This window comes from Haliotis cracherodii, unplaced genomic scaffold, assembly GCF_022045235.1.
Source record: "Haliotis cracherodii isolate W230 unplaced genomic scaffold, xgHalCrac1.p SCAF_8, whole genome shotgun sequence".
NCBI classification, from domain to species: Eukaryota; Metazoa; Mollusca; class Gastropoda; order Lepetellida; family Haliotidae; genus Haliotis; species Haliotis cracherodii.
The window spans coordinates 10,060,971-10,088,552 of NW_027266341.1; the positions used below are offsets into that span (position 1 = coordinate 10,060,971).

General features: G+C 38.9%; 1 protein-coding gene across 3 annotated transcripts; it reads right to left on the reverse strand.

Moving 5' to 3' along the window:
• Positions 1-4,069: 4,069 nt before the first annotated feature.
• LOC139450764 (ribose-phosphate pyrophosphokinase 1) lies at positions 4,070-27,089 on the reverse strand. Of its 3 annotated transcripts, XM_071232592.1 has the most exons (8): positions 26,907-27,089; positions 20,945-21,128; positions 19,506-19,604; positions 17,761-17,885; positions 16,775-16,948; positions 15,447-15,606; positions 9,148-9,272; positions 5,869-5,956 (listed from the first exon to the last, which is right to left on the reverse strand). In XM_071232592.1, exons 1-7 carry the CDS (start codon positions 27,077-27,079, stop codon positions 9,180-9,182), a joined length of 1,008 nt encoding a protein of 335 aa, XP_071088693.1. In that variant the 5' UTR covers positions 27,080-27,089; the 3' UTR covers positions 5,869-5,956; positions 9,148-9,179. The 3 variants fall into 3 exon arrangements, with proteins under 3 accessions (XP_071088694.1, XP_071088693.1, XP_071088692.1); XM_071232593.1 differs by lacking the exon at positions 9,148-9,272 and having other exon boundaries at positions 4,070-5,956; XM_071232591.1 differs by having other exon boundaries at positions 5,874-9,272.
• Positions 27,090-27,582: the final 493 nt, after the last annotated feature.

A 27,582-nucleotide genomic window follows, 5' to 3' on the forward strand; every position in this document is an offset into this window, starting at 1 on the left:
TGGCGACACTGTATCCACTAGACCACAGTCTCACAAGCTGAAGGAGGTTACTGGGAGAGACTGAGAATGAGCAAGTCAGCAGGTTGTCAGATAAAGGCCTGTACTGGCTGCTATTACCAGGGCTGTGTATTAGCGAAAACAATTGTACCTGAGTATATTGCGGGGGGCACGGGGGGCACAGGTGGCCCAGTCGTCGCGATTCGCTGTGCTGAGTTGCGTCCCTTGGGCACCCCAGAAACCTATGATTGTGGGTTCGAATCCCGGTTCACCCCGATTATGTTTCTAGGTTTGTCAGCACCATACCCGTGCTCGTGGGTTTCACCGAAGTGGTAAACGTCTGAGACCTGCATCACTTCGGGCTTTCCTCCCACATTAAGCAGACAGGCCGCAATATAACTGGAATAATGTTAAAAGCAGCGTTAAACCCAACTCACTCACTCACTCAGTATATTGCGACACAGGTATCTTGATTGCAATATGAATTGCGATATACAATGTAATATATTTGGAGCTGAAGTATTTCTACATGTCAAGGTAAATATTACTCAGCAAATTTGGCAATCAATTCCGAAAGGAAACATCAATTGTGAATTAAAGGACAATTGATACAAATAACGAAACTTGTTATATATTTGTTATACCCAATATAACAGAACACAAGAATATTGCAATATGTAGACCTCGAAAAGCGTATTGTGTGCCCTTTAATACTGTGCAGGTCGACTGCTGACCATTCCGACGACAGGAGACTACATTCCATCATAATTTGTCCACAAAACAGAAACAGCACGAGGGGTTTCACATAGTTTAATTCCAGGACCAATGGTGCAATGATGATATAGAGTACCACATTATGATGTCAAAGAGAAAACAGCTCTTGAGTATTCAAAGAAAGTGAAATCCAACTTTCTGAAGAAAGAATTGCAGTGTGAAGCTACATTAATAGCAAGGCTAAAACAATCACAATGAAATCTTGCACATGATCATGCTATTCATAATTTCTATGATAAAAATAATTTTGTAAAAAGCGACAAAGACTAAAGAAATCATTTAGAACCATTTTGAAAACAGCATGGACACCAGTTGCCCTGGTTCTCATCTGAAATTCTTTTGCAACAATGGCAAAATAATTTAGGCAAGGTCAGTATTGGCCTTGTTTCTTTCCAACCAAAACTTTAATTACCTTGAAAATTGTTTTCGTATATGACCCACATGATAAGTAACATTTTTTCAACATTTAATGGCCTTGTGGAAAAACAAAACTTCTCCACAAACAAGCTGCAATAAACTGACTAACTCAGCAAACATGAGCTACCATGGGTCTCTGTAATAAGGTAATACTTGAGAATAACACTGAATGAGACACTCAGGATGACAATGGTATGGGATGACACTTTTACACTCACACTTCTACCAAACATTCACAAAACATCAAACTTTTGCAGCTACATTCAAATAGCAATCTCATCAAAATCAGATCTTAGTTCTCGCTATCGCTAAACAAAGATCTGAGGACATCCCATTATGGGTCACGTCAGAACGACCTTTTGCGAATCTTGACCGACCAATGAAATGACTAACAAGAAATCGACATTAGCCAATCAGAAGGCAGCTTTTTCGAGCTTTACGACACTCGGTAGTTTCAAACTGGCGACTACGCCTCGAAACATATTTTGACGTATTCTCGATTAAAATATTTAAAGCTGATAAGAACAACATTCTGGAATGGCTAAAAGATGGCCTAGATTGTAATGGATATAATCATAAAACCCGTAACTGTCGTTCCAAATACCCCGTGTTAAATATTTCGTGGTTGCATGATCTGAAAACACATTCCGACTGTCACTTTCATGATCTGGTAAGCGAAGCTCTGATTGGTTTGATGAAAGGTCGCTCTGACGTGACCCGTAATGGGATGTCCTCAGATCTTTGTTTAGCGATATCGAGAACGAAGATCTGATTTTAATGAGATTGATTCAAATAGTGAAAGTTGGATTGATACTTGATGGTAAAATGAATCTCCATCTTGAAACTATCAATGTCCTCACATGTTCTCTGAATGAGATCTGATCATGAGAGATACAATTCAATAGACTTCAAAATATGTGTTTCCTATTTCAGCCCATGGTAAAATAAGGTAGAAAGGTCATTATATCCTTGTCAATTTTTTTTTCTTTCTTCATATTTACACTTGTGGTATTAATTCAACCATGCCAGGATTGGAGTGCAAGCTAGGATGAAACTTAAGAAAAGTATAATAGGAAACACACACTTTGTGCCTGGAAATCTGGGACTACATTGTGTGAAAGGCTGATTTTCAGAACAGGAGTATGAGTCACACATCATACGCTTAGGCCACACTCATAATATTTTCTGTTTCACAGATTTATTCCAGCTTTTCCACACAAGGTCGGTCAAATTAAAAATAAATAGCTATGTCAATCATTTATTTATTCATTTATTTATTTATATGAAAGTCATTCTGCAGTGTACTTAAAACTGCAGCTGTCTTCTTGAATCACTGATAGTAATGTAGACATGGAATTTAGATATGACATCTCATTTTGTATAAGAGGGTCTATATTACAAGTGGAAGACATAATAAAATAAACACTTTTATGTTTAATTTATTTCTTTTCAGCTGCTTTTCTGTAGGGGCAGTGGGCCCGTGAAACAAAAAATAAGAAATGTGTGGCCTTGTGGAAAAAACACAACAGATTTATCAACATTGACAAACTAGTGGGAACTTTCTGTAGAGGTCAGCATGTCATTGGTGTTAAATCCACCAACACAACAACATGTACTGTGTGGCAGTCTCCCACATACACAATACAGGACAATAGTCACATACTACTGTACACCATGTACCTTCAAAACAAGAATTTCAAGTTTTGTACCAGATCTTCCCACTCCCTCGCACTTCCTCCCTTAATCGGGGATCAAATCAGCCAAGAGGGCCAGAAAAAAATAATTGTTTGTTCTTAGGATTTTTTGTTTAAAACCAAAGACCTAGGATGTTGGTTGGTTGGTTTGTTGTTTAACGCTGCATATGGTTTTGCCATATTTGAAAGTTATTTTACGTATCGTTTTGCATAACCATACAGTTGGTAGTTTGTTTGGGTTTTTGTTGTTGTTTAGTTTAACGTCGCACTCAGCAATATTCCAGCTATAGGACGGCGGTCTGTAAATAATCGAGTCTGGACCAGACAATCCAGTGATTGATATCATGAGCATCGATCCATGCAATTGGGATCGATGACATGCTTCAACCAAGTCAGCGAGCCTGGCCACCCGATCCCGTTAGTCGCCTCTTACGACAAGCATTGTCGCCTTTTACTGCAAGCATGGGTTGCTGAAGACCTATTCTACCTCGAATCTTCAACCTAGGATGTACTACAATCAGGGGGAACTGAGGTTAATTTCCTTAAAACAGAATAGAAGTTGTTTAAAACTGAACTACAAACAAAATGTAATTTAAACAGAGATTTTTTTCCACCATACACATTTTCACATTGGTTTTATAATCTTATCACAATTTGTTTTGATATTTTGTAAGGTAAACTTAAGGTAAAAATGAACTGGTCTGGCCCCAAATGACCATGCCCAAGTCAAACCTTCTCATGACTACAAAACAATTAATAAACATTAGACAGATGACATCTATATTCAAATAAATTCTAACCTCATCCATGACAAAATGTAACATATCACATACTAAAATACTAAACAAGAAAACGTTAGGAATCATGAATATTAGGGCAATATTTGTTTGGAGTGAACACTGAGCACACAATTCATGAAAGATATCTAACTTTTTTCTTCAGTTCACAACATGATATATATCCATGAAATCTCTACAGGAGGAATAAATTCATTGATGAATCCAATGTACAAGGATTTCATTTCACTTTGTCGACTAAAGAATCAACTGCTGAAGATGAGAAATTATGTCCAAAGATTACCGTAGGACTGGTTACAACGGTACCTGTGTAATGTGCCTTCCAGGTTGAAAAGAAAACATTTATTGGTTGGTTTGAAACCATGCCACACTGTCTGGGCTACTGGCTACTGGCTACTGGCTACTGGCTATTCTTTTGTGATTAGCGAGGAGCGTCAAGCAAAAGGATGCACATTTGGATGACCATACAGATTATAATCGAAGGAATATCTAGCAAAAACTTAATACAGTGAAAGCAGGTGGCTCAAGTCATGAGACAGTCAAAGCTATTGAGTTATCCATATTGTTTATGTTGCTGTGTGTTGTTTATGCCTCAGTTAAAATATTCCAGCTGTATGATGGGCAAGTAAATATTCAAATCTGAGCCACACCCATCCGACCCCATCACTAGTCAGCTTACGACAAGAATGAGGTTTGTTTGTTTCTTGATTATCCCTGCACTCGGCAATATTCCAGCTATATGATGGCGGTCTGTAAAATAATCAAGTCTGGACCATACACCCCAGTGATTGGGACCGATGACATGCATCAACCAAGTCAGCGAGCCTGACCACTCGATCCCGTTAGTCGCCTCTTACCACAAGCATAGTCGCATTTTACGTTAAGCATGTGTTGATGAAGACCTATTCTAACCCGGATCTTCGCGGGATGGTCCCTCTTATGACCAGCATAGGTTACTTGTGATCAATTCTAGAATGAGACACTGAGATCTTTCCTGATCTGTCATCACTATTGGAGCGAACAAGTGGGCGGAGGATGACTCTGCCCTGACCATACTTCACTATGAACGCAGCACTGAGTCAGCTAAACTTGAGTGAACAAGATTTCAGTGTATTCCATTTTTGTGTATTACAATATATACCTCACACAAATGGCTACACTTCTAGGAAACCGATATATGTTTACCCATGCCCATCAAACAACATGCAACACACAAACACGATGCATCGGTGATGTATTTTGTTGTACTGCAAACATTGGTACAAGAAAGCATTGCTTGCAATAGAGGCCTTAGCATTCCTGAATCATTTCTTATCCATTGAGAGGAATTAACCTCAGGCCAAAAACAAATACTTGTGTTTCAGGTCACCATGGTAACATACATGGTCCGCAGGTAGGGTCATTTTTTTAATTTTTAGAACTGATGTTTGTTGCAAAGTATCTCAAATCTGTAGGTCAAAAATAATTTGTGGGAACATAACATATAAACAAATATATTGTTTCATGGCCAGTGAAACCAATGGATGGTCGGGTTACCGGAAACACAAGTAATTTTTCATTGTGCCTTATGTCAAAGGTGGAGGCCATTGTGTTCACACCCACTTAAAGTACATTATACAAAAAAAATAAAAATTATTACTTACTTTATGATATACTATGTGATTTAGTGGATATATTTTCAAAATGTTCCATGTCTGTGAAATTTGAATTCATTTTTTCACTTGTTCCTCATGGGTGTAAATGGCATTGTGTCTAAGGTGGAGGTCAACCAGACAAACTGAGGTCGATAGGCAAAATTCAAGATTTGGGGAATAATAAACTGAGGACATATGTTATAATGGCTTCATGTTCTACTTCGTGACCATGGGCCCCGGTTTCGCAAGACCGCCACCTAAGACAGGGCCTGACTGGAAAGTGAATTGATTATGACAGTTAGGGGACACGAAGTATGATATAAAAACAGTCTGTACCAAAAACCTTTTGCACTTTTAGCCCTTTTCCATCATATGAGGCCAATACGGCTTCATTTATCACAACAGAAAACCTACACACAGGGCTCCACGCCAGCGCATCAAGGTGCAGACCATTAGTTTCATGGGCAGTTTTTCTTTCTTTCAAAATTGTACCGACAAAATGTCAACTTTGAGGCAGATTCATAGGAACAATGTGAGGAATTATTTCTTCTTACATGGGAACGTTGCTGAAGAGATAGGACACAGATTCCCCATTGTGTGTTCTTCTAATGGCCTCTGCCAATATCATGGATATATCAATACACTGCAAAGAAAATAAACAAAGTGTCAGGGTGGCACAGTGGAACAATTTCAGGTTTAAGCCCATTTGCACAAAGCTATCTTAGCCTGCTAGCCCTCCTTAGACCAAGTATTAGCACAGGCAAACTGGATAACTGGAAGATGACCTTGGAGCTCAAATGACCTTGACCCATTTGCATATTTTGCGCCATTAATTTGGAAAGCATTAAGTTCATAATGGATATTTCGCATAGCACATAGCAAGGCCTGTATTGTGTGGAGAAAACAAATAACAACATTATTTCTAAAAAGTGAGGAAGCATACACCCTATCTTGCCAATTGCTTTTTGCTAAAAAAATCTTCGTAGAAATGTGAAGAAACAAAAACAGAATATTTTAATTAACAACAAATGTTAAAATTATCTCAATGAATATGCAATTTTTCATCAAGGTAAAACTATAGTTTCAAAATATGTTAAATGCAGCATCTTAGCGACAAAATGTTTAATTATGCTCAAAGTATTTAAGAAGAGAGCAATGCTAAAATGTAAGGTGGGAGATAGAAAGCCATGCTGAGACTACTTGAGTGCTGGAACAATCTGCAAGGCAATGACAGTCATAACCCAGTCTCCTAGAGCGCAGGATCAAACAGCAAGATCAAACAGCTGAAATGGGAACAGGCCAGGATAGTAATGTAGCCAACAGTGCCAAACTTTTCAGGTCTCTGAGCCTGGTAGGCTGGCTTCAAACAGTCTCATGTTCTGGACATACATGGTAAATGTTACTGTTGGAAACAGAGTAATAGTGTTATTGAGCTTGTTTGTTAAAATTGTTAGCTGCTCATAAATAGGACTTTAGCAAGTTAATTCTTAGGGTATAATCTTTAGTGTAACATAATCTTGTTATCGAAATAGTATTTTAGTAAATTGGTAGTTCATATTTTCAGTGCTACAGTAATCCTGGTCTTGTGATAATATTTTTGTTAATTGGCAGTGAATAGTTTGTTAACATGTGTGATTGCTGATTCAGTTCGTGCATCACAAGCATTCTTTTGTGCTTTTCCAGTCAGGTTTGTGTGAGGAGGAATTTGCTCATTCATAAGAACCTAGATTTCAGAAAATATTTATTACTTACTAAAACATTTAGCATTATAAATAGCATTATACCATTTTCACAGAAAATCTTCCTTTAGATTATTAGAATTTCAAGTTTTTAAAAAGGATTTTATAAAATTTGTTGGGGCTATTTGGGCAAGTAGACATTTCAGGTTCAATTTCATCACTCTTCAAGAAACCAAGCCAATTCCAATTCAGCATAACAATCAAATAATCAAACATTTGAGATGTTAGTGTACCTGTGGTCAGTTGCACTGCCTCAGCAATAAGTTTGTTTGTTGTTTAACGCCGCACTCAGCAATATTCCAGCTAGATGACAGCGGTCTGTAAATAATTGAATCTGGACCAGACAATCCAGTGATCGACATCATTAGCATCGATCCGTGCAATTGGGATACGATGACATGCATCAACCAAGTCAGCGAGTCTGACCACCCGATCTCGTTAGTCACCTCTCACGACAAGCATAGTCGCCTTTTATGGCAAGCATGGGTTGCTGAAGACCCATTCTACCTCGGATCTTCATGGTAGTGTTGTGATGCAGAGTGACATCATCGTTCAAACTGCCTTCCGATACATTTTGGAAAAGATTTATGTGCATCAATCATGTGGTTCAATTAAGTTTTGATTATGGTTGGTGTATTTGGTGATTGCAAGGTGGTTTGGTTAGATAACCCCCCTTCCAAGTTCCCAAAGGTTATTGTGTTATTTTACCAAGCTGTTTAACAGTTCAAACTTCCTTGATGACGCAGCCATCAAATCAGCAGCATTTATCAGAGGCATAATATTGTGATTTGAAACCTCTGACAGGCAAATCAGAATTGATATGCTCAAAATCATGGTAGAAGTTAATATAGTAAGCTGTTAAAATGTGCTTTTGGGAACATGGTATTCAAGCAACAGTCAGTGCCTGATTCATCACTGCTGGGTGAGTCTGTGAAGAGTTTGCATCAAAGTGACAATGTACCACTTCCCCATGGAAACAACTGGAGACCAGATATAATATGAAAAGGTGCTTAGAAGATTAAATGTTGTCTAGTGTTGGTGCTGTATTGTGAGGAGGTATTTACACATCTGGTTTAAGATAAGGTGATACAGCTTACATCCCTTGAAACATTGTGTAAAGTTAAAATAAGTTAGTGCTTTTTGTATTTCCGTGTTTGTGCAAATATATTTGTGAAAAAAGTCAAAATTAACTTAGCAACTTACATTTACACCTGGATTTTAGGAGATGCATTACATGTTAAAAGTACAAGTGGTAAAATCTAAAAACAAGCAGCAACCATAAACATAATGTCAAATACGATAAAACCACAAATGTTGCATTCATCCAAATTAGCCATTACTTTTATCATAATTATCTGGTAATTATTAACAACATTAACATTTAAGTGTTAATTATGAACATATCATCTTTAGATTTATCATCATAGAGTTTAATAAATGTCCAACTGTTTACATTAGCTGAGAAGACATGAGAGGGGAAAGGCGCCACACAAAAGAGTCAGTAAGTGGAGAGAGTTATGTTAATGTAGCATAACAGATTGAATATATTGTGCATACACCGAAATAAACACTATCTTTGACGATAATAATTTATGTACTCAATCTATATCAATAAACCTGTCAATAAACGAGTACCAACATAATCTGTACAGATCATTTGACAGGTGGCAATTATTCTTAAATTCTTTTACTCGTTTTACACCTTTTATCAAATAATAAACAAAAACATTTTTTTATACAGGTCTGTGTTAAATATATATATCACACAATAAGTATACTAATCAGTTTGTTACTTATATTAATTATTTCAGGCTTGTCGAATACATATGATTGATGGCTTAGTCAGATGAGTTCGGAGTACACATACATGTCAAATTAATATATATGATTTGGTAAGATAATGAACCATGCACACAATATAGGAGAAGTACGGTCACACAAAAAGGCAGCACATAATGAAAGTATTGAAGATTAAATACAAAAGTTGGGAAAATGAGATAACAATAAGGGTTCAAGAAAATGGCGTAAGGTTGCAAAATCGGCTGGGTGGTAAAGTAAGGATTACAAAGAATATCAAAGATTGAATACCACCCACATGAGCAAAACTAAAACGGGCAGTTTCCGTGGTTACAAGGGGACGTGGGAAAAGAGGAAAGAGACAGATTCTCCGTTATGAGTCCTTCGCACAGCCTCAGCGAGAATGGAAGAAATGTCAATCAGCTGAAGCAGAAGAGAAAGAGGGAGGTGAAGGCTCTACAACATACACATGGCCAACACAAATCCCAACAACTCACATAAAATATGTCACCATGTAACCAACAATTTTCTAACATTGAAGTGGCATGTTTAAGTCGATTAGGAATAAGTATCAAGAAAATGTCATGTTAAAAAAAGATTTAAAATATGTGTTCAACAAAACAGCCTATTTAGATGGATATGAAATAAGTGTTCAAGAAAACAGCATATTTTAATCAATTAGAAATAAGTGTAGAATAAATTGGTATGTTTAAATCAATTTGAAATATGTGTTCAAGAAAATGACATCTTTAAACGTGTTAAATCAAATTGATAATGTATGTTTATATCAAATTTACCTAGTTAGAAGCTTTAACATTAATTATCTAAATTTTTAACTCAATGTAATTAGTTCAATATTTCAATGTGAAACAGACACATAGCACTAGGTCCGTTTTGCTTAAAAACAAAACATTTTTCTACAGAGTGAGGATAGAGACTATTAGTACCTTTTTTTTTTATTGAAAACAAGTAATAAGGGACACTTTTAATATTTTCCCAACCAAGAGTACCAACATACCCAACTGGCTACACATGGAACTTGGATCTTAAATACAAGGTCAGTCGTCAAGCAAGCAAAACAGAGTCTCTTTTGTATGACAAAGAAATATGAAAAATAATCAAATGACTGATGCACAGTATTACAAGTAATGAGCCAATGCCCAAGAAACACTGCCGTTATTTGTTCTAGCCTTACAATCACTTCTTTGATAGGCATTTGGAAGCTTTGAAGTCACAACCAACCTCAAAGACTTCAAAATCAGAAAACTACAAGAAGCGATCAACATTAAAAGACTCCAACCGTCAATCAACCGTGACCAAGGCTATTACATACACACACCCCGCCCCCGCGTACCATCTACTCATCAAAGACCCCAAACAGCCATTTTCCTGTTGTTTATATTAATGACTTCATCCTTTGTTTATGTCACTGACTTCACAGATGATTGTCTTTTCTACCCTTGTGTGTACATAACAGGCTTCTCCTCTCCAGTATAACTACATCTGATGTCTACTCTACTGTATAAACATTGCCTCCTACCTGTATATATACTTGTCAACCACACTCTGTATATCACTTGCTTGATAACAGTGTTAGAACCTACACCGAAACGTCACTCTTAATTGTAATATAGAAGTTGATCATCCATAAGTTCTTATCCTCACTTAATCTACTGTCAGATCAACATAAATGACAAAATGTGAGTTTGCAGATAGAGTTTAGAATGATCAGAAACAAAAAAAAGCTTTTTCTTCCATTTCATCTAGTGTCCCTTAAATTAACAAAGTTTCCTAACAATCCTGTAGTATGTTCAAATCAGTTAAGAGACATGTTTTTTTTAAGAAATTAGTTTTGCTTGGTAACAAATTATTTTTCTTCACCCCACCCCACCCATTCCCATGGGAGGCACCTCAGACAGCTGTTCAATTAATGATATGTAATATTGATTACTTTTCTGATTTTTAACAGTCTCAACACTTTCAACATGTTTCGAAAATTAAACAGATATTTCGGGTTAATCACTTCCGAGGAAAAGTGTATGTCAGATAAACAAACACATGTTTATTACCTTGCGACTCTGTGTTCTAAACCACCTCATTCACCTATTTTCCCTGTTTTTTTAACACAATTGCATTGTTTTGAAAAATATGCTGCCACTGCAACCATGATGGATATCAGTCATCAGAGTGACATTCGACCTGATTGTCTGAATATCTGCATGTTTGTTTGTTGTTTAATACCACACTCAGCAATATTCCAGCAATATGACGGCGGTATTTAAATAATGAAGTCTGGACCACACAATACAGTGATTGACATCATGAGCATCGATTCACGCGATTGAGATACGATGATGCATCAACCAAGTCAGCAAGTCTGACCACCCCATCCCGTTAGTCGCCTCTTACAACAAGCAGTCACCTTTTACAGCAAGCATGAGTTGCTGAAGACCTTTTTTACCCCGGATCTTCACGGGTCGGATATCTGCAGGTAGTTAATTGGTGAGTATGCCTTTTCCATGGAGTACTATAAAGCTAATTAAAGCTTTAAAATATCAAGATTTCACCTATTTATTTAGTTTCTAAGAAAGGACAGTCTAAAATAGATAAATTATGTGTGAACTGTAGTTACACTATCTACTTTATAACAAAATGAAAAAAACATTCCAAGATATGAAATGTGCTAAATCAGCAAAAGTAATATTTTATGTGTCCAATATAATATCCTGCGTGAGAATAGTATTAAGAAGAAATCAGTTCTTAATATAGATTTTTGACAACATATTTTGACGTTAGATTTGCCACATCCCATAAATTAAGACTTATACATTGTACAGCTGTAACATAACATGTCATGTTTGGGATTACACTTTCTTAGTCAAGCACAAATTCTAGCCACTAGTCACTTTTTTTAAAGGCGGAGTCCCATCTGGGATTTGAACCCACATTGTTGTTGTTTCCCCATACAGTCGTAAGGCTCACCTCACCCTACAAAGTTTTGACACCACACTGTATAATGTTATTTAAACATAAACTTTAATCTCTTCAATGCTGTGCAAATACAGATATAAATAAAGAAAGTGATCATCAAAAAATAATAGCACCAATACGAGACAAAGGACAGAAAAATAAATCAAGTGCGCATAAAAGAAACATATAAAGGATTGCAATGAAGAAAATATATTCCGTTTTACAATTTCTGCAGAATGTCACAGAACCACAAGTTGGTTCCTTTTTTCAGTCTTCACTAAATTGATATTATATCTTATTACTAATTGTCATTACATTATCATTTCCTATATTTCTTCCCACTGTGAAGACACTATCTACAGCATACTCAACTAGAAGCACAATAGGATTAAGATGTGGAGTTTAAACATCGAAGACACACAAAGGCTGACAGGACATTTTACATGACTACAAAAGTGTACACAAGAGAGTTGAGAATATTGGGTGGGGGAATCTCAGGGCTTGATTTAGCTGTACAAGACATACACCAGTGCAACCTATTATTGAAAAATGAAACCTAATAATCATGTCTGTGCAGTAAATGCATATCAAAATCTTTCAAATTTGTGTCTAAGCCTTACTAGTCCACACATGTTCCTCAATATCTCTTAGCTTTGTTTGCCATACTTCATCAATAATCCCTGCATTGTCAGGGTTAGAAATTGGCACTAGTCCTAAAGTCCTTGCCAAACTGCCCAATAGTAAAGGTATCCTAAGGACTAGTAGAATTTTGACATTTTTAAAGGTTTTGCTATATGCTATCATTATAAGGACTAGTGGACTGAAACTGTTCGTTTCTAACGCTGATTGGGGCTTGACATCCAGCTGTGGGTACTTCAAGATTATGTGCATGTTTTGACTTTGATAAAATTATGGAACAAGTGTGCAACCTGGTTTTGTCTTGTGCAACTAGTTTTTCATGTCAACATGTGCCTGGGGCAGGTTAAATCAAGTTCCTTCAATTGAGCCCTGGATCTGAGGGTGGGAGGTGGGAGATCAGAGGGTGGGGGTCTAAAGAAGATTGGAGGACTTGTGGAGATGGAGTGGGGGAGTTTAGATAAGGGGGATGCAGGGTATTGATTTGAGGAGGGGATCCTTACCCCCTTAAACAAGGGGTGGGGCTATAGGGTGGAGAATGGACGAAGGCGTGGGGCTGGAGGATGGAGAATGGACAAAGGGGTGGGGTTGTAGGGTGGAGAATGGTTGAGGGGTGGGGTTGGAGGGTAGACATGTAGATGTGATAGGCATTGAAAAAATGAGAGATACCTTACACCAAGTTTTATTACATTACAACAGCCTGCCAATATACGCCAGGTATAGAGCAGGCAGACCATTAGCCCAATAAAAGCCGTCCCCCACACCTTTGTGAAACACTAGTGAGTTAATATTGCTGTACACCTCAGTCAGCAATATTCAAGCTACAACACTGTGAGCTGTAAATATCCCATCAGGCAAACCAGCTCGGCATCACTCAAACAGGGATCCAGCAGTGTACAATGACCTCGGTCGTCAGCTCTTACAACAGGAGGTACAGTGGACCAACCATGCCATAGAATCCCCATAATGGGAAGGCATCAGCCACATCACTGTCTTCCAGCACTGTCAACCAACACAGTACTACCAATACTCTGCGTCTACTGCCATAACGTGGACTCAGGCCCATTATCATTCCTGCGTGAAGTCGACGCCAATCTGTTACGTACAAGCGCAAGGATACAAAGTGGAAGGAAATCCTCAAGGCCCATTTTAATATAAAAACTCTCGACTTCTGCAGTTCCAAAAATAGCCAGTTGACAGGCAAATCAACCCTCAAAAATTGAAACTTGACAACACAGCAATAGGTCCATGAAGAATGTCTGCAAGGTGTGACAGTGAGTATGGTTTTACGCCGCTTTTAGCAATATTTCAGCAATATCACGGCAGGGGACACCAGAAATGAGCTTCACACTTGGTACCCATGTCGGGAATCGAACCCGGGTCTTCGGCGTGACAAGCGAACACTTTTACCACTAGGCTACCTGACTGCCCCTGCAAGGTGTGACAAGAACCCTTGTTGGCCCACAGGAAACATTAAATATCAAGGTTACAGGAAACTCATGAAATGTCATGAAAAGTATTGGACCCGAGGCAAGGGTGTCCACTAGCCAATACCAAAGCCTAGTTTCTATCCTTGCCACATCAAGGCCACTTTTCTTGGCTCGACCCTGGCACCAACCTTGTATAGTTTCACAAAGATGGCGACCACAATAGGCGACGACAGATTACGAAAATATTCGCAATTTCATCCCTGACACAAAATCATAGGATATTGTTGGGGGATCTCAAAGATGAAATAGACATATTTATGTCAACAAAGACAGACAGTGGTAAATCACTTTCCTACGAATGTGTTCCAGTAGTGGATGTTGATTTTGTGAAACTTTCTCTGCTTGGACTATCGATATGTGCGATAGTCCAATCATCTTTAGCACAGGAAAGTATGATGTGGCAAGGATGGAAAAAAAACTTTGATAAAAAGGCTAGAGGATACTCTTGCCTCGGGAAGATGGAGGACTGCCATCTAGGATTTTTTCTTTCTTACGCTTGTATGTTTATCACTTCTGACATGACGAAGTCACTGACCACCTAATGTGGTAAGTACTTCACACCACAAACCTGGCTTAGAACACTATTCCCTCCTGAAGTGATGCAGGTCGCACATGTGAAACCCACTAGCACGGGTATGGTGCCGACAAACCTAAACACATATTCCGGGCGAACCAGGATTCACCCCTACTATCATAAGGACGCAACTCTGCACAGCATAATGCGGTGCTTCAGACTGGGCCACCCGTGCTTCCTGCAAGATCAAGAGAGTGGCTACTTTTCTGTTACATCAAGATACAGATAGGTATCCAAGATCATCGAGCGCTGCCAACTTGCTTGAACTGTAAACAGCAACACCACTGCTCCAAAGAGGAAACCTCACATCCAAACATCTAGTTCCTATGGCAAGACTAACATCAACACTTAATGGAAAAGTTGTCACAAGAAATAACGAGAGAGGATACATCTGTAGGACTTCAGATACTGTCAACTTCCTGGTAGGAACAATTCCAGGTTTACTGTTACCATGGTTACTGACTAAAGGCCCAACTGACTGAACTTGCTCCACCACTGTTCTTCCATACTGCCCCACTAACCTGGCCCCATAAACATGATGAAACTCAAAAATAGAATGAAAAAAAAATTCTGCGCTATATGAAGCTTTTGCAGTTTGAATCTAGCCATCCATGATGAATACACAGTTTGTTATCAGCCATTTTTCATAGTCCTTTCATAATACTCTGCAAATCAGTTACACCAACAACAAACCAAAAAGATCACATTTGCGTAAAATCTAGACAGGCACCTTGTGTACTCCAGCTTGAAGTTATTTTTCTTAAAATCAATGACACTTAATTCACACCTATTACAGACCAGGTCTACATAATGTGAAACAGCTAAACTTCCTACATGACCACTTTGATCTCCTCGGCAACTCAAAGATTTTGTCCATCTTAGCACATCTCAGTTTCCTCACCATACCTTATCGCCATGGTAACATACCTTTATTTTCTGGGCCATCTTCATCCTTTCCTCCTGTGGAACGGAGTTGGTGACGACGACTGCTTCGAACATGGAGTTGTTGATGCGGGAGATGGCGGGGCCCGAGAATATACCGTGTGTACAGATGGCAAATACTTTCACTGCACCAGCTTCTAACAGTCTGAAAGAAGACAGGGCTCGTCATAACCTCAGGGTTTTATGCAACTCACAAATGTGCGTCCAGTATGCACAAAAGAAGAGAATGGACACAGAAAAAAATATATGGCATCCCAAAGGACGCGCAATAATATTCATTGTACCTACAGAGGATCAAAAGCAGTTATGGGTATCTGTTGTTTCTCAGCAACCTATGCTTGTCGTAAAAGGTGACTATGCTGGTCATAGGAGGCGACTAACGGGATCGGGTCATCAGATTCGCTGACTTAGTTGATGATTGTCATCGATCCCAATTGCGTGGATCGATGTTCATGATGTCAATCACTGGATTGTCTGGTCCAGACTCGATTATTTACAGATCGCCATCATATAGCTGGAATATTGCTGAGAGTGGCGTTAACAACAAACAAACAGATCATATATCAAGCATGACCTCTGTCCACATGATCATTGCTTAATTCCACACTCTAAAGTAATTTTCAAAACATATATACTACACTACACCATTTGAATGGGATTCACACCATGTACCCATCTGGGGAATCAAACCCCAGCCCTTCAGCATGACGAGCAAGAGCTTTAACCACTAGGCTACCCCACCGCATGTCATAACCTTGAAAATATTCTAATTGAAAGAGAACTATACGTGGTTTCCTTAAAATGATGCAACTTGTGTGGAGGAATATTTTCCAACCAATTAGGCCTACAAATTCATTTAGAAATGGTCAACAAATAGTAACACAAATTTTGAACAACCTGATAACCAATGTTCTGGTGGCCAGTTCAGGTAGAATGAGTAAGTATGGTTTTACGCCGCTTTTAGCAATATTCCAGCAATATTACAACAGGAGACACCAGAAATGGGCTTCACACATTGTACCCATATTGGGAATCGAACCCTGGTCCTCGGCATGACGAGCTAGTGCTTCAACCACTAGGCCACCCGTCCGCCCCCGGACAGGTAAAGAATACATTAGAATACATTAAATTACAATGCATATATTACTATTTTATCATACCAGTTGTCCTCAAGTCTACAAACAACCAGTACTGCACTTCAGTACTCGTCAGTTCTGGTTGGACAACAGCATGCGTCATCCCCATGACGGCCTTTCAGTCTCCAGTATGTAGTCCTCCCTAACACGCACACACACAACATAACACACACTCACTTTTCAGCAGCATGGCATACAGTTCCACACGTGTCGGCCATATCGTCCACCAGGATGGCAATTCTGTCCTTCACGTCTCCCACCAGCACCATCGAAGCCACCTCATTGGCCTTCTTTCTCTCCTTGTGGATCAACGCGAAGTCCACGTTTAGACGGTCAGCGATGGACGTCACCCTGAAACATAGCACTGGAAACTGAAAAGAAGCTTAGTTTATTAGGGATTTACCTGGGCCAATATATACTACCAAAACAAATTAAGGACCACCTGATTATTTCGTGTTATTACAGTTAATCTGTCATGACATGAGCTCTGTATTGAATTGTACTCTAGATGAACTAGATCAAAACATAGATCTCCTTGGGGATTTCAAAATGGAATGATGGTGTCACCACTACTTGTTTACTTGTTGGCCTGTAGTCTGTTGGTTGGTTGGTTTGTTGTTTAACGCCGCACTCAGCAATATTCCAGCTATATGACGGCGGTCTGTAAATAATTGAGTCTGGACTCGACAATCCAGTGATTAACATCATGAGCATCGATCCACGCAATTGGGATCAATGACATGCATCAACCAAGTCAGCGAGCCTGACCAACCTATCCCGTTAGTTGCTTTTTATGACAAGCATAGTCGCCTTTTACGGCAAGCATGGGTTGCTGAAGACCTATTCTACCCCGGAATCTTCACGGATCGTATATCACTTAGCCTGGACCAGACAATCCATCAGCTTATATAATGAGACACAATCCATGCCATCACAGTACAGTGACACGTAATCAGCCAGGTGACCAAGAGTGACCAAATCCACAAAATTGCCACAAATAAGCATCGCTGGTTGTTGGAGACCTTTTTAAATCCAGAATGGCCACAGGCACTCACCAGTTTTCACCATTTTTATTGTTACTGTGATATTTTAAATTACTTTATTTGTTACTATTTTTCTTTCCAACCATGATGTGAAACATGTGCTTCATAATTCCAACTAACCTCTTGGCACCGCCAGCATCAGGGGAGACAATGCAACAATTCCTCCAGTCAGTGATGTTGTCACGAATCCACTTCAGGACGGCAGGCTCCGCATAGAGGTTGTCAACAGGAATGTCAAAGAAACCCTGCCACAAGATTAAAGGAAACATAGAATCAACAGGAGACATAACATTGTGATACTTCACAAATTGTCTACAACTAAAAGCATAATCAAGAATAGAAAAAGATTTGTTTGTTTCTTCTTTAGTTTGTTGTAAATTGCAGCACTTAGGAATATTTCAGCGGTAAATAATCGAGTCTGGGCCAGACAATGCAGTGATTGACATCTTGAGCACAATCCACACAATTGGGATACAATGACGTGCGTCAACCAAGCTTTGAATGTGGTTGAAGTTCAAAGGTCAAATCAAGGTCAAACTCTAAAATACCACGAAAAATGGAACACTAGTTGAGCCCCACTAGTAACTACACATGCAACAAATTAACAACATCCAAAATTGGTGGGAACAGGTAGGTGAAAAGTCAGCTTCATGGGACCAGGAGTTTTCTGAGTAGGACGAACGACGGACAAAGCAAGATTATGATTGTTGAATTTATAGAGTGTCACCCATTATCGGCTAACACCTGCACGAGAAATTACATCCACTGATGGGGAATACAAATAGGTCAACTGACAATCATGTTGTCTTGATACACTGTGCCAAATGTATCGATATGTTAACGAAACCCTTCCACCAAACCAAATGAATGTTCAGCCTGCTATTTCCTAATCTTTATCTGTTTCTTCTCACAATACAATAGACAGCTTCAGTTATGATCCTCAGTGAGCTGTGAATGTAAACTGAATGTCCACTTATCCATCACCAAGCCAGTAACTATGGTAACAGTCTCTGCCGAAAACCTTTAATTCTATTTCACCAAACTTGTCACCTGACATCATCTCCATTGGATTTTAGTAAAATGTATGCTACACAAACTAGCCCAAATGTTTTTTGTGTTTGTTGTTTAAAGCCACACATTGAAATATTCCAGCTATATCATGGTTGTCTGTAAATAATCAAGTCCAAACCAGACAATCCAGTGATTGACATCATGGGCGTTGATCTACATAATTGGGATACGATGACATGCATGAAGTTAGTCGCCTCTTACGACAAGCATGGGTTGCTGAAGACCTATTATAACCCGGATCTTCACTGGTACCAAACGTTTTGACCCTGGCTTCAAACCAGCACCTTAAGTTGCAGACTGCAGTATTTGTATGCCCTGAGAGCATGCAAATGGAATTAGCACAGGTAAAATATATACTACTCATAAAGAACCACAATTGAAAGGCTGTGTGTTGCAATACCCACTAACCATCACAGATAAAGTGTAGTCATTTGAAACTTAAACTTCTTTTGAGTGAGCATATTTGTGAATCTTCCAGGCTCTCGAAAATACATAATTGGGGTCCCAGGCCTTGTACCACTGTACCAACTAGGGCTGGGACGGGTAACTCGGATACCCGGGTCGGGTGGGTACTGAGTAGGACCCGGGTACCCACAGGACTACCCGGACCCGTGGTTAGACACGTGATATATTTATTTAATGACAAAAATTATCTGGAACTCTATGGTAACACTACAAGTCACTAATGTTCGCATTTCTTTCTGACTGTGCACACATTCCTTATTTCTAAAAAGCACAGATATATCAGACAAGTTTACTGTACATCACAAACTTCCACTATCGAAACCACTGACCTGAATCTGTGAGGCGTGAAGATCCATGGTGATGATATGATCTGCGCCGGCCGTGGACAGCATGTTGGCGACAAGCTTGGCAGATATGGGAGCACGACTCTGGAACACAAGACAACCAATTTACCTTTTACATACTCAGCATTCAAGCCAAACTTCACCAGATGTATTCCCATCACTAACCTTTTGACAAGACTGAGGCTTCTTTTTGTTCGCTTAATCACCGCTTCTTGCAATATTCCAGCCATCAAAATCTGGTGATTGATTTTGTGCGCAATGACCCATGCCGTTAACGACCACGTCTCTTGTGACCACTAGAGGTTGCTGTGGACCTATAGCATCTCAAGATACCCATGGGGTTGATTCTGTACTGAAGATCCCTGGACTATCAATGAGTGAGTGAATTCGCTTTAAGTCCACTTTGAATAGTATTCATTAAACTTACAGCATGTCAGAGTATATGGGATGAAAAGCCCCCAAAACACAGACCATGCCCTACCTGCACAGAACAATCTTAGTGCTGGGACTATTTTACATGTTTTGTTGTTTGTTGTTGAACGCCGCACTCGGCAATAATTCCAATATAATGACAGCATTCTGTAAATAATCGCGTCTGGACCAGACAATCCAGTGATTGACATCATGAGCATCGATCCACACAATTGGGTTACAATGACAAACATCTACCAAGTCAGTGAGCCTGACCACCAGATCCTGTTAGTCGCCTCTTACAACAAAACATAGTCGCCTTTTACGGCAAACATGGGTTGCTGAAGACCTATTCTACCCCTGATCCTCAAGGGCCCAACTTAAAAGGAGCAAATGTTTACCTGTCATTGACGATTTGGATTTTATAAGGACTTTTTTTTAGGAATTCATACTAGTGAGTGAGTGAGTGAGTGAGTGAGTATGGCTTTATGCCGCTCTTATAAGAATAACAATATCACGGCGGGGGACACCGAACGTGGGCTTCACACATTGTACCCATATTGGGAATCGAACCTGGGTCTTCGGTGTGAGGAGCTAATGCTTTAACTACTAGGCTACCCAACCACCCCGAATTCATGATAGACCACTAACCCTAGATTACAAAACTGAATGCTGAGAATAGCTCAAAATTTAATCATGTTAATGATGGTAGACCTTTGAAGGACATAATTCTGGACCAGTTCACCACGACTTCAGCTTATTACAAATCAGTCTTGCAAAACTAGCTACACATTCTGAGGACTTCTGAAATAAGTTTTGCACTCGCCATCTGCACCAGTAATCAAACGTACCAAACATCTAAAAATGTTCCATCATTGCAATGTGCCTCTATACCAGGCAACCATCTGCACCAGCAGAAACGCTATTCCCTTCAAAGCCAGATGAACACCATGGGACACGTTCTGTATGGTTGGGCCATGTGGGTCGAGAAGTTAAAACACATTTAACTCTACCTTGTCTTTCTTATCCTGTCTTGCATACGGGAAGCAGGGTATGACAGCAGTGACCCGACACGCTGACGCGATCTTGCAGGCGTTGATCATGATGAGCAGCTCCATCAACATGTCGTTCACCTCGGAGCACCCGGTCTGGATGATGTACACATCTTCTCCACGCACGGACTCCCCAATCTCAACACTGCGGACAGGCACGGAAGAATCAACTTGCAGCAGGACCAAAATGTTCATTATAATCATTACCTGTACTCGAACTTAAACATGAAAGTCAAGGGGTCTTTGTCAGCATGGCCACAGCCTAAATGTTAAGAGTTGAATATATTGAGGTGGTCCCTTGATTCAAATAACATAGAAGTTTAAGTCGTTTAGTTTTAATTCTAACATTAATTGCTTTTGAAATTAACTTTTGGGATGATCCGTCTAAAACATAATAACATAAAAACAATCATTCAACGATGTTGCATCATCATGATCTTCTGTCAGTCACGTCACTGCAGTTAACAGAGAATTACAAATTTACACAAATCGATGAATATTAAAAAGACAGTTTCAACTGATAGCTTTCATAAAATTACTAGTTGTCATCCAGAACCAATAGCTGAGGCCCATCTTTAGACCCATGAGAAGTTGTAAGTTAGGATTTGTTTGGTATTTAACAGCGCACTCAAAAATAAATCAAGTCTGGACCAGACAATCCAGTAAACAATGTTTTGTTTGTTGTTTAATGCTGCACTCAACAATATTCCAACTATATGACGGAGGTCTGTAAATAAACAAATCTGGACCAGACGATCCAGTGATTGACATAACAAGAATCGATCCACGCAATTGGGATACAATGACATCCATCTACCAAGTAAGCGAGCCAGACAACCCAATCCTATTAGTCACCTCTTGCGGCAAGCATGGGTTGCTGAAGACCTATTCTAACCCATATCTTCATGGGGAAGTAGAGGATAATGTGCGCAAAGATTCACAATGTTAGGGTATGAGGCCACGCATCAATCACAACGAACCAGACCATCAGATCTATTTGGTCACCTCTTATGGCCAGCATCGGTTGCTGAAGACCTATTATAACCTGGAATCCGAGAGTGGGTGTAGTGAGTGAGTGAGTGAGTAAGTTGGGTTTAACGCCGCTTTTAACAGTATTCCAGTTATATCACGGCGTGTCAGCTTAATGGGGGAGGAAAGCCCAAAGTGATGCAGGTCTCGGACATTTACCACTTCAGTGAAACCCACGAACACAGGTACGGTGCTGACAAACCTAGAAACATAATTGGGGCGAACCGGGATTCGGACCCACAATCATAGGTTTCTGGCATGCCTAAGGGACGCAACTCTGCACAGCGAATCGCGGTGCCTTAAACGACTGGGCCACCCTTGCCCCCCAATGTGGGTGTAAGTTAAAAAGGTGTGACCTTTTCGTTTTGAGATTAATATTACCCTTTTCAATTTCCACATGACAGGGTTTATCGCACTCACCATGCTCATGTTGTGCAATACCTTTGTTCCCAGGTCTCATTTCCCATGTCAAAATATTGCAAAAGTTGCTTCATATTATTTCAGAGTATGCAATACAGGCATTACAAAATTATCCTTGAGCATGTTGAGGTACAATTACAATTTTTACAATGCCATAGACACTCTTAGACAAGGAATTCCGAAACCTGCATGATGATAAAAAAACAAAGTGCTTATTCAGAAACTAACTATAAAAACAGATAATGATTTATGCAGGATTCCAAACTAAGTGCCCTTGGCAGGGAAGTTTGAAAGGAATCATTGTTTTGCTCAATACGGTCAGTGATATATAGAAGTCACCTGTCCAATCCATAACAATAGCAGACTGCAACTTTAGTCGCTCGTCCAAAGTCTGACTCAAATAATATTTTGTTCAGTCAATTAAGATCAGCTAATAAAGCACAAACTCATAACACTAAAATGTACTGAAAATAAGGCTAAGAGCCAAGTTCAGGATAGTATACTCTAAAGTGTTTGGCATAGACTGTAATACATGTAGTTAATTACGTTTTAACAAAAATTAGGACACAAATTCCAATTTGGTAATATTAACTGACATTTGCTGCAGACTTGGGGCCTGATATCGGCCTCTTCATGCTCTTAGCAAACCTAGATAAATCTACGAATTAATTAATATATTTCACCTTAAATGTTTCATATTTTTTATTTCTTCTGGATGCAGTTGATATTTAAACATTTGTGCCCACTGGATGAGTGAGTGAGAGTATTGTTTTACGCCGCTTTTAGCAATATTCCAGCAACATCAAGGCGGGGGATACCAGAAATGGGCTTCACACAATGTACCCATGTTGGGAATCAAACCCGGGTCTTCGGCATGACGAGCGAACGCTTTAACCACTAGGCTACCCGACCGCCCCTCCCACTGGATGAACATTTATACATCAAAGAAACTCCAAATGAATGTCAAACTGAAAGTTTAAAATGCTAGAAAAGTGGATTATTTTACCCTGACACCATGGATACCATTATGTAAGAGTCATCACCCACTACTCCGTGTGTTGACCATGCTCCATCATGTGTGGCCAGTCATGACTGTAGTATACACAAACATTAAATAACAGGCTTCCAGGAGCATGGCAAGTGGCCTTATCATTGTACGTTTAACCAGATACAAAAGGTCAGATGGTCAAGCTGTAAACCTGTATTGACTAACTGATGACCCATTTTTCTCACAAACTTTCAACAGGTGCCCTTATCATTTCATTTTCATCTTCAGTTTACAGATTAATGAACATGTTCTGTGATTGTAGCAATGAGCTGTGTGAAATACGCAGGGACTTATCTCAACAGGATTAGAAATGCATTTACTCATCGGCAAAAATTATCTACTGGAGCCATCTACATTATGGTAAAAGTGGTAGTCTACAAGGAAATGTCACTCGTCCTTAACTCTTCCTATTCTTGTTCAGGAGCGTTATTGTATTAAGGGTGAACAAAGATAAACACGATAAAAAATTCTGACTTTTGAAATGACTGTAGGAGGCAATTGGGGAAAAGCATTCTCTACAAAAGGTGGAATTTTGTTTAAAAGTTTTGATTTTTTTAAATCAGGGGTATTCTGTGTTAGAATCTAACATGACATTGTTGAATCCAATAATGTAAATCTTAACATGAAATATTCTCTCTTCACCTGTCCTCAGTGGAATACAAGTCACCTCTGCAATGCCATAACATTTGATCATAAGTATTATATGTGCAGGGATTGACTTAGGCCGTGATTCCGTGATATTCCCTCATAGTTGTCAGAGATATCGCATGAACATTAATTCAGTGCGATTGAAAATAGCGAACATCTTTCAATAGTTTTATCCTCATTGACACTCTCATTTTCATCTACAAGCATAAAAAAGGCGTAAAATTATCTACCAGGGATAATTCTAGGCCCACATTTTCAAATACAATGAGGCATTTTAACATTGTGCTGTATGGGCATATCTCGGGAATATTTGAAATTTTCACATGGAAGGCCCATGTCAGAAAATTCCTTGTGTGGACCCTGATCTACTGTATCTAAAAATGTCAACAAAAAAATACTTGATAGTTTCTTCAATCTTCAAAGTTGTCAATCGAAACAGTGATTTGCACACTCGTAACACTGCATGCCATCTCTTACTGTGCATTAATGATTCCTATAGCACTGCGTGGAGCTTTGCACTACATTTTTTGTATTCCTGATTGTCAAGTTGTATTCGGTGATCTACAACAAGTCATTAGCCGTATTTTTTGTCACTTAAATCCTAGCAGAAATCAAAGACGTACATGTATGTGCATCCGTGCAGAAATCAAGAGAGAAAAAGAAATCACGGGTAAAGTTTCAAAACACAAGCAAATTTGGAATTTGGAATGACTAAACCAAACCTAAATGAATATACCTACAACTCTTTCTCCTAAAGAATATACAAATTGCAGATCACAAACGATCACATTTTTTATGAGATTTGTCTAGACTTTAGATAAGACAGCACTGGTTTTCATGAACGTATACCCTCTTGAAAATGGCCAACGTGCATGAATTACGTACGAATTTTGAACTATTTCTAGTGGCCAAACAGCAAGATGGAGATTTTTTTAGAATATGCTACGATATGTCTGCTTCCAGATTTGTCCATATTTATTGAAAACTGACTTAATCATTCAAATGTAACTCAAACATCACGAATGTCAACAGTCTTTTCAACTTCAGGTTACTTATAAACATTTTCTGGCTGCTGCACATGGCAAACATGCTGCCTTCTGCAGAAAATAAATGACTTAATTGTTGCTTATTTAAACAAAAGGGTGAACCTGGAGCAAAAATCAATGTATAATGAACTGTCACCTTTTAAATAATTAAAAAAAGCCCATATTGATAAGATTTCATTGGCTACAGTCAGACACCTGGTCTTTGATACAGTACACACTGGAGACACTAGAAGACAGTGAAATTGACGAACGAATTGGAATGTTAATTATATATTTTTTGCCAACAAACTGTAACACCATTTACAACTGTTTCATGTCATCGCTTTAAATATATTAAATTACTATCCTAACAGACATTGTCGAAGACCTATAAATTGTTTGATCCCACGCATGCCAACGAATTGAACAGCTGATGGTAGTAAACATGCCTATCTATAATCATGATAATTATTCTCGCAAATAATTCCTCCTAATACATAAATATTAATGTATTTTCTCCTAAAGTAGACAATAAACAGAAATATAAATACTAATGCATATATTTGTTGATACTAGTGCTAATATATTTAAATATTCACAGTGCAATAATTAATGTTCGAAAATATCGGAAGATGTATCTATTGCATTGTCTATATTATCTAGTAACATTTTTTGCAACATAATTGATAATCAAATACAGTTTCCACTGTGGGAAGACAAAATGTCTCTGAAAATTTGCGAAATCTCATCACCGCAAAAAATCTCACTGGTTTTATACCAGGGGGATTTTCTATCATGGGTAAAACAGTCAAGGTTAATCCTTGTATGTGCAATAGCAAATTTCCATCAACATTTGCTGCAGAGTCAAACAGCGGCCTCTCAGAGAGCCCTGATAAATGCCTTACAAATTACATGATGGAATGGTATAGTATATTTATACGATTCAGTTAATATGTGCGAAATTATTCATAACTTTACTCACTTCACACACAATGTTGTGGTACTTAATATGAACACAATATCAAATATAAGTGAAGTAGTGAAGTGAAATGGGGTGTAACGTCTCGTCCAAGATTATTGCATTTATATAGCGACGTGCAGGCATGTGGGTGTGGGTGTGGCTGCTTGTACTAGTCCGGACTGATGCCGATTTATAGTGCTAGCCCAAAGAGATACCATGCCGCAGTTTAACATGAATACCCCACTCAGACACAGTATACGGACTCCGAGCCGACCAGTCCTTGTTGGTCAGAATATAAATTTCAACAGATATCTTAAATACAACAGATATCTTAAATAACGCTGTTGGACAATTTGACATATTCCTTTCCCATAATCAACTGAGGATATGTAAAAGACATAGGAATTTCTGAGAACATGGTGAAGATACATTCAACTTCTGGATACAGATTTAATTTGATTATTTTCAAGATGTAACAGTAATATTATTATTACATTACAAGCCCCACTGCTTGAAGGAGAACGCAAAACCCTAAATGGGCCCCATGTGAAAAAGTGACGTTTTCTATATCGCCACTAATCGAACTGACCAATGATTCGTTCCATATATTATAAAACCGAGTAATTGATTTTTAACTTATGTTGTGTCATAGTGAACCTCATACTGAAAACAGAAAGGTTATTGACTTGACGATACTCGTGACTTGTGATTTCGGTGATTATGCACTGAAAACACATGTGACAAGACTTGGTCTAGGCCTAGGCCAAACAATGCCCCACACCATGTGCTTACCAACACTCTCCATTGCTGAATTTCTTGGTGACGACCTTGCCACGCTCAATACCAAGTCTGTCACATATTTTCTGAGCCAAATCGGGATGTGAGGTACCGCTAAACACCTTGATATTTGGCATCCTTCCAATATCCTTCAGCGGACCCGAAGATTGCGGTCGTATCTGTTGCATTAAGGTTCGCGGCAGACGAAGTTTAGTTGAAAAGTTGGAATGCAGTTTGGATATGGAAACGGATTCAAAATGGCTTCGCTTTACACAGATGTATTATTACATCACTCAGTTGCAACACACACATATATACATGTTATTATGTTTTTATTTCACAATAAAACCAACATATTTTTCAAAACACTGAGATCTGTCCCAATATCTTACTGCAAATTATACATACATTAAGATTAAGGCCACCATAGGGATTGGTGTTTCCGGGTTCATACCGTATTTCCTCTATTAATTTCGCGCACGGCGTTGATCCGTTGATCTCCTGTGTTTAATGTACCCCTACGTGATACTGTTGGAAAGCATCGCGAAACCATGTTCACTCAATCACTTATCCTAAAGCAATCCCCATAACTGTACTGGTGTGTTTAAATTTGTCTAAATTGTTTGACATGTACATATTCATATATCTGGGATATGTTTCTTGATATTTCATGTGAATGTACCATTAGTTC

Bases quoted from the DNA above. Each gene is read 5' to 3' on its own strand.
- LOC139450764 (XM_071232593.1), bottom strand. From the start codon at position 27,079: ATGCAACAGATACGACCGCAATCTTCGGGTCCGCTGAAGGATATTGGA. The intron at 21,129-26,906 runs GTAAGCACATGG...GCCTGTCCGCAG, and splicing joins TTCAGCAATGGAGAGTGTTG to TGTTGAGATTGGGGAGTCCG. The intron at 19,605-20,944 runs GTAGAGTTAAAT...CTTGTGTTCCAG, and splicing joins GACAGGATAAGAAAGACAAG to AGTCGTGCTCCCATATCTGC.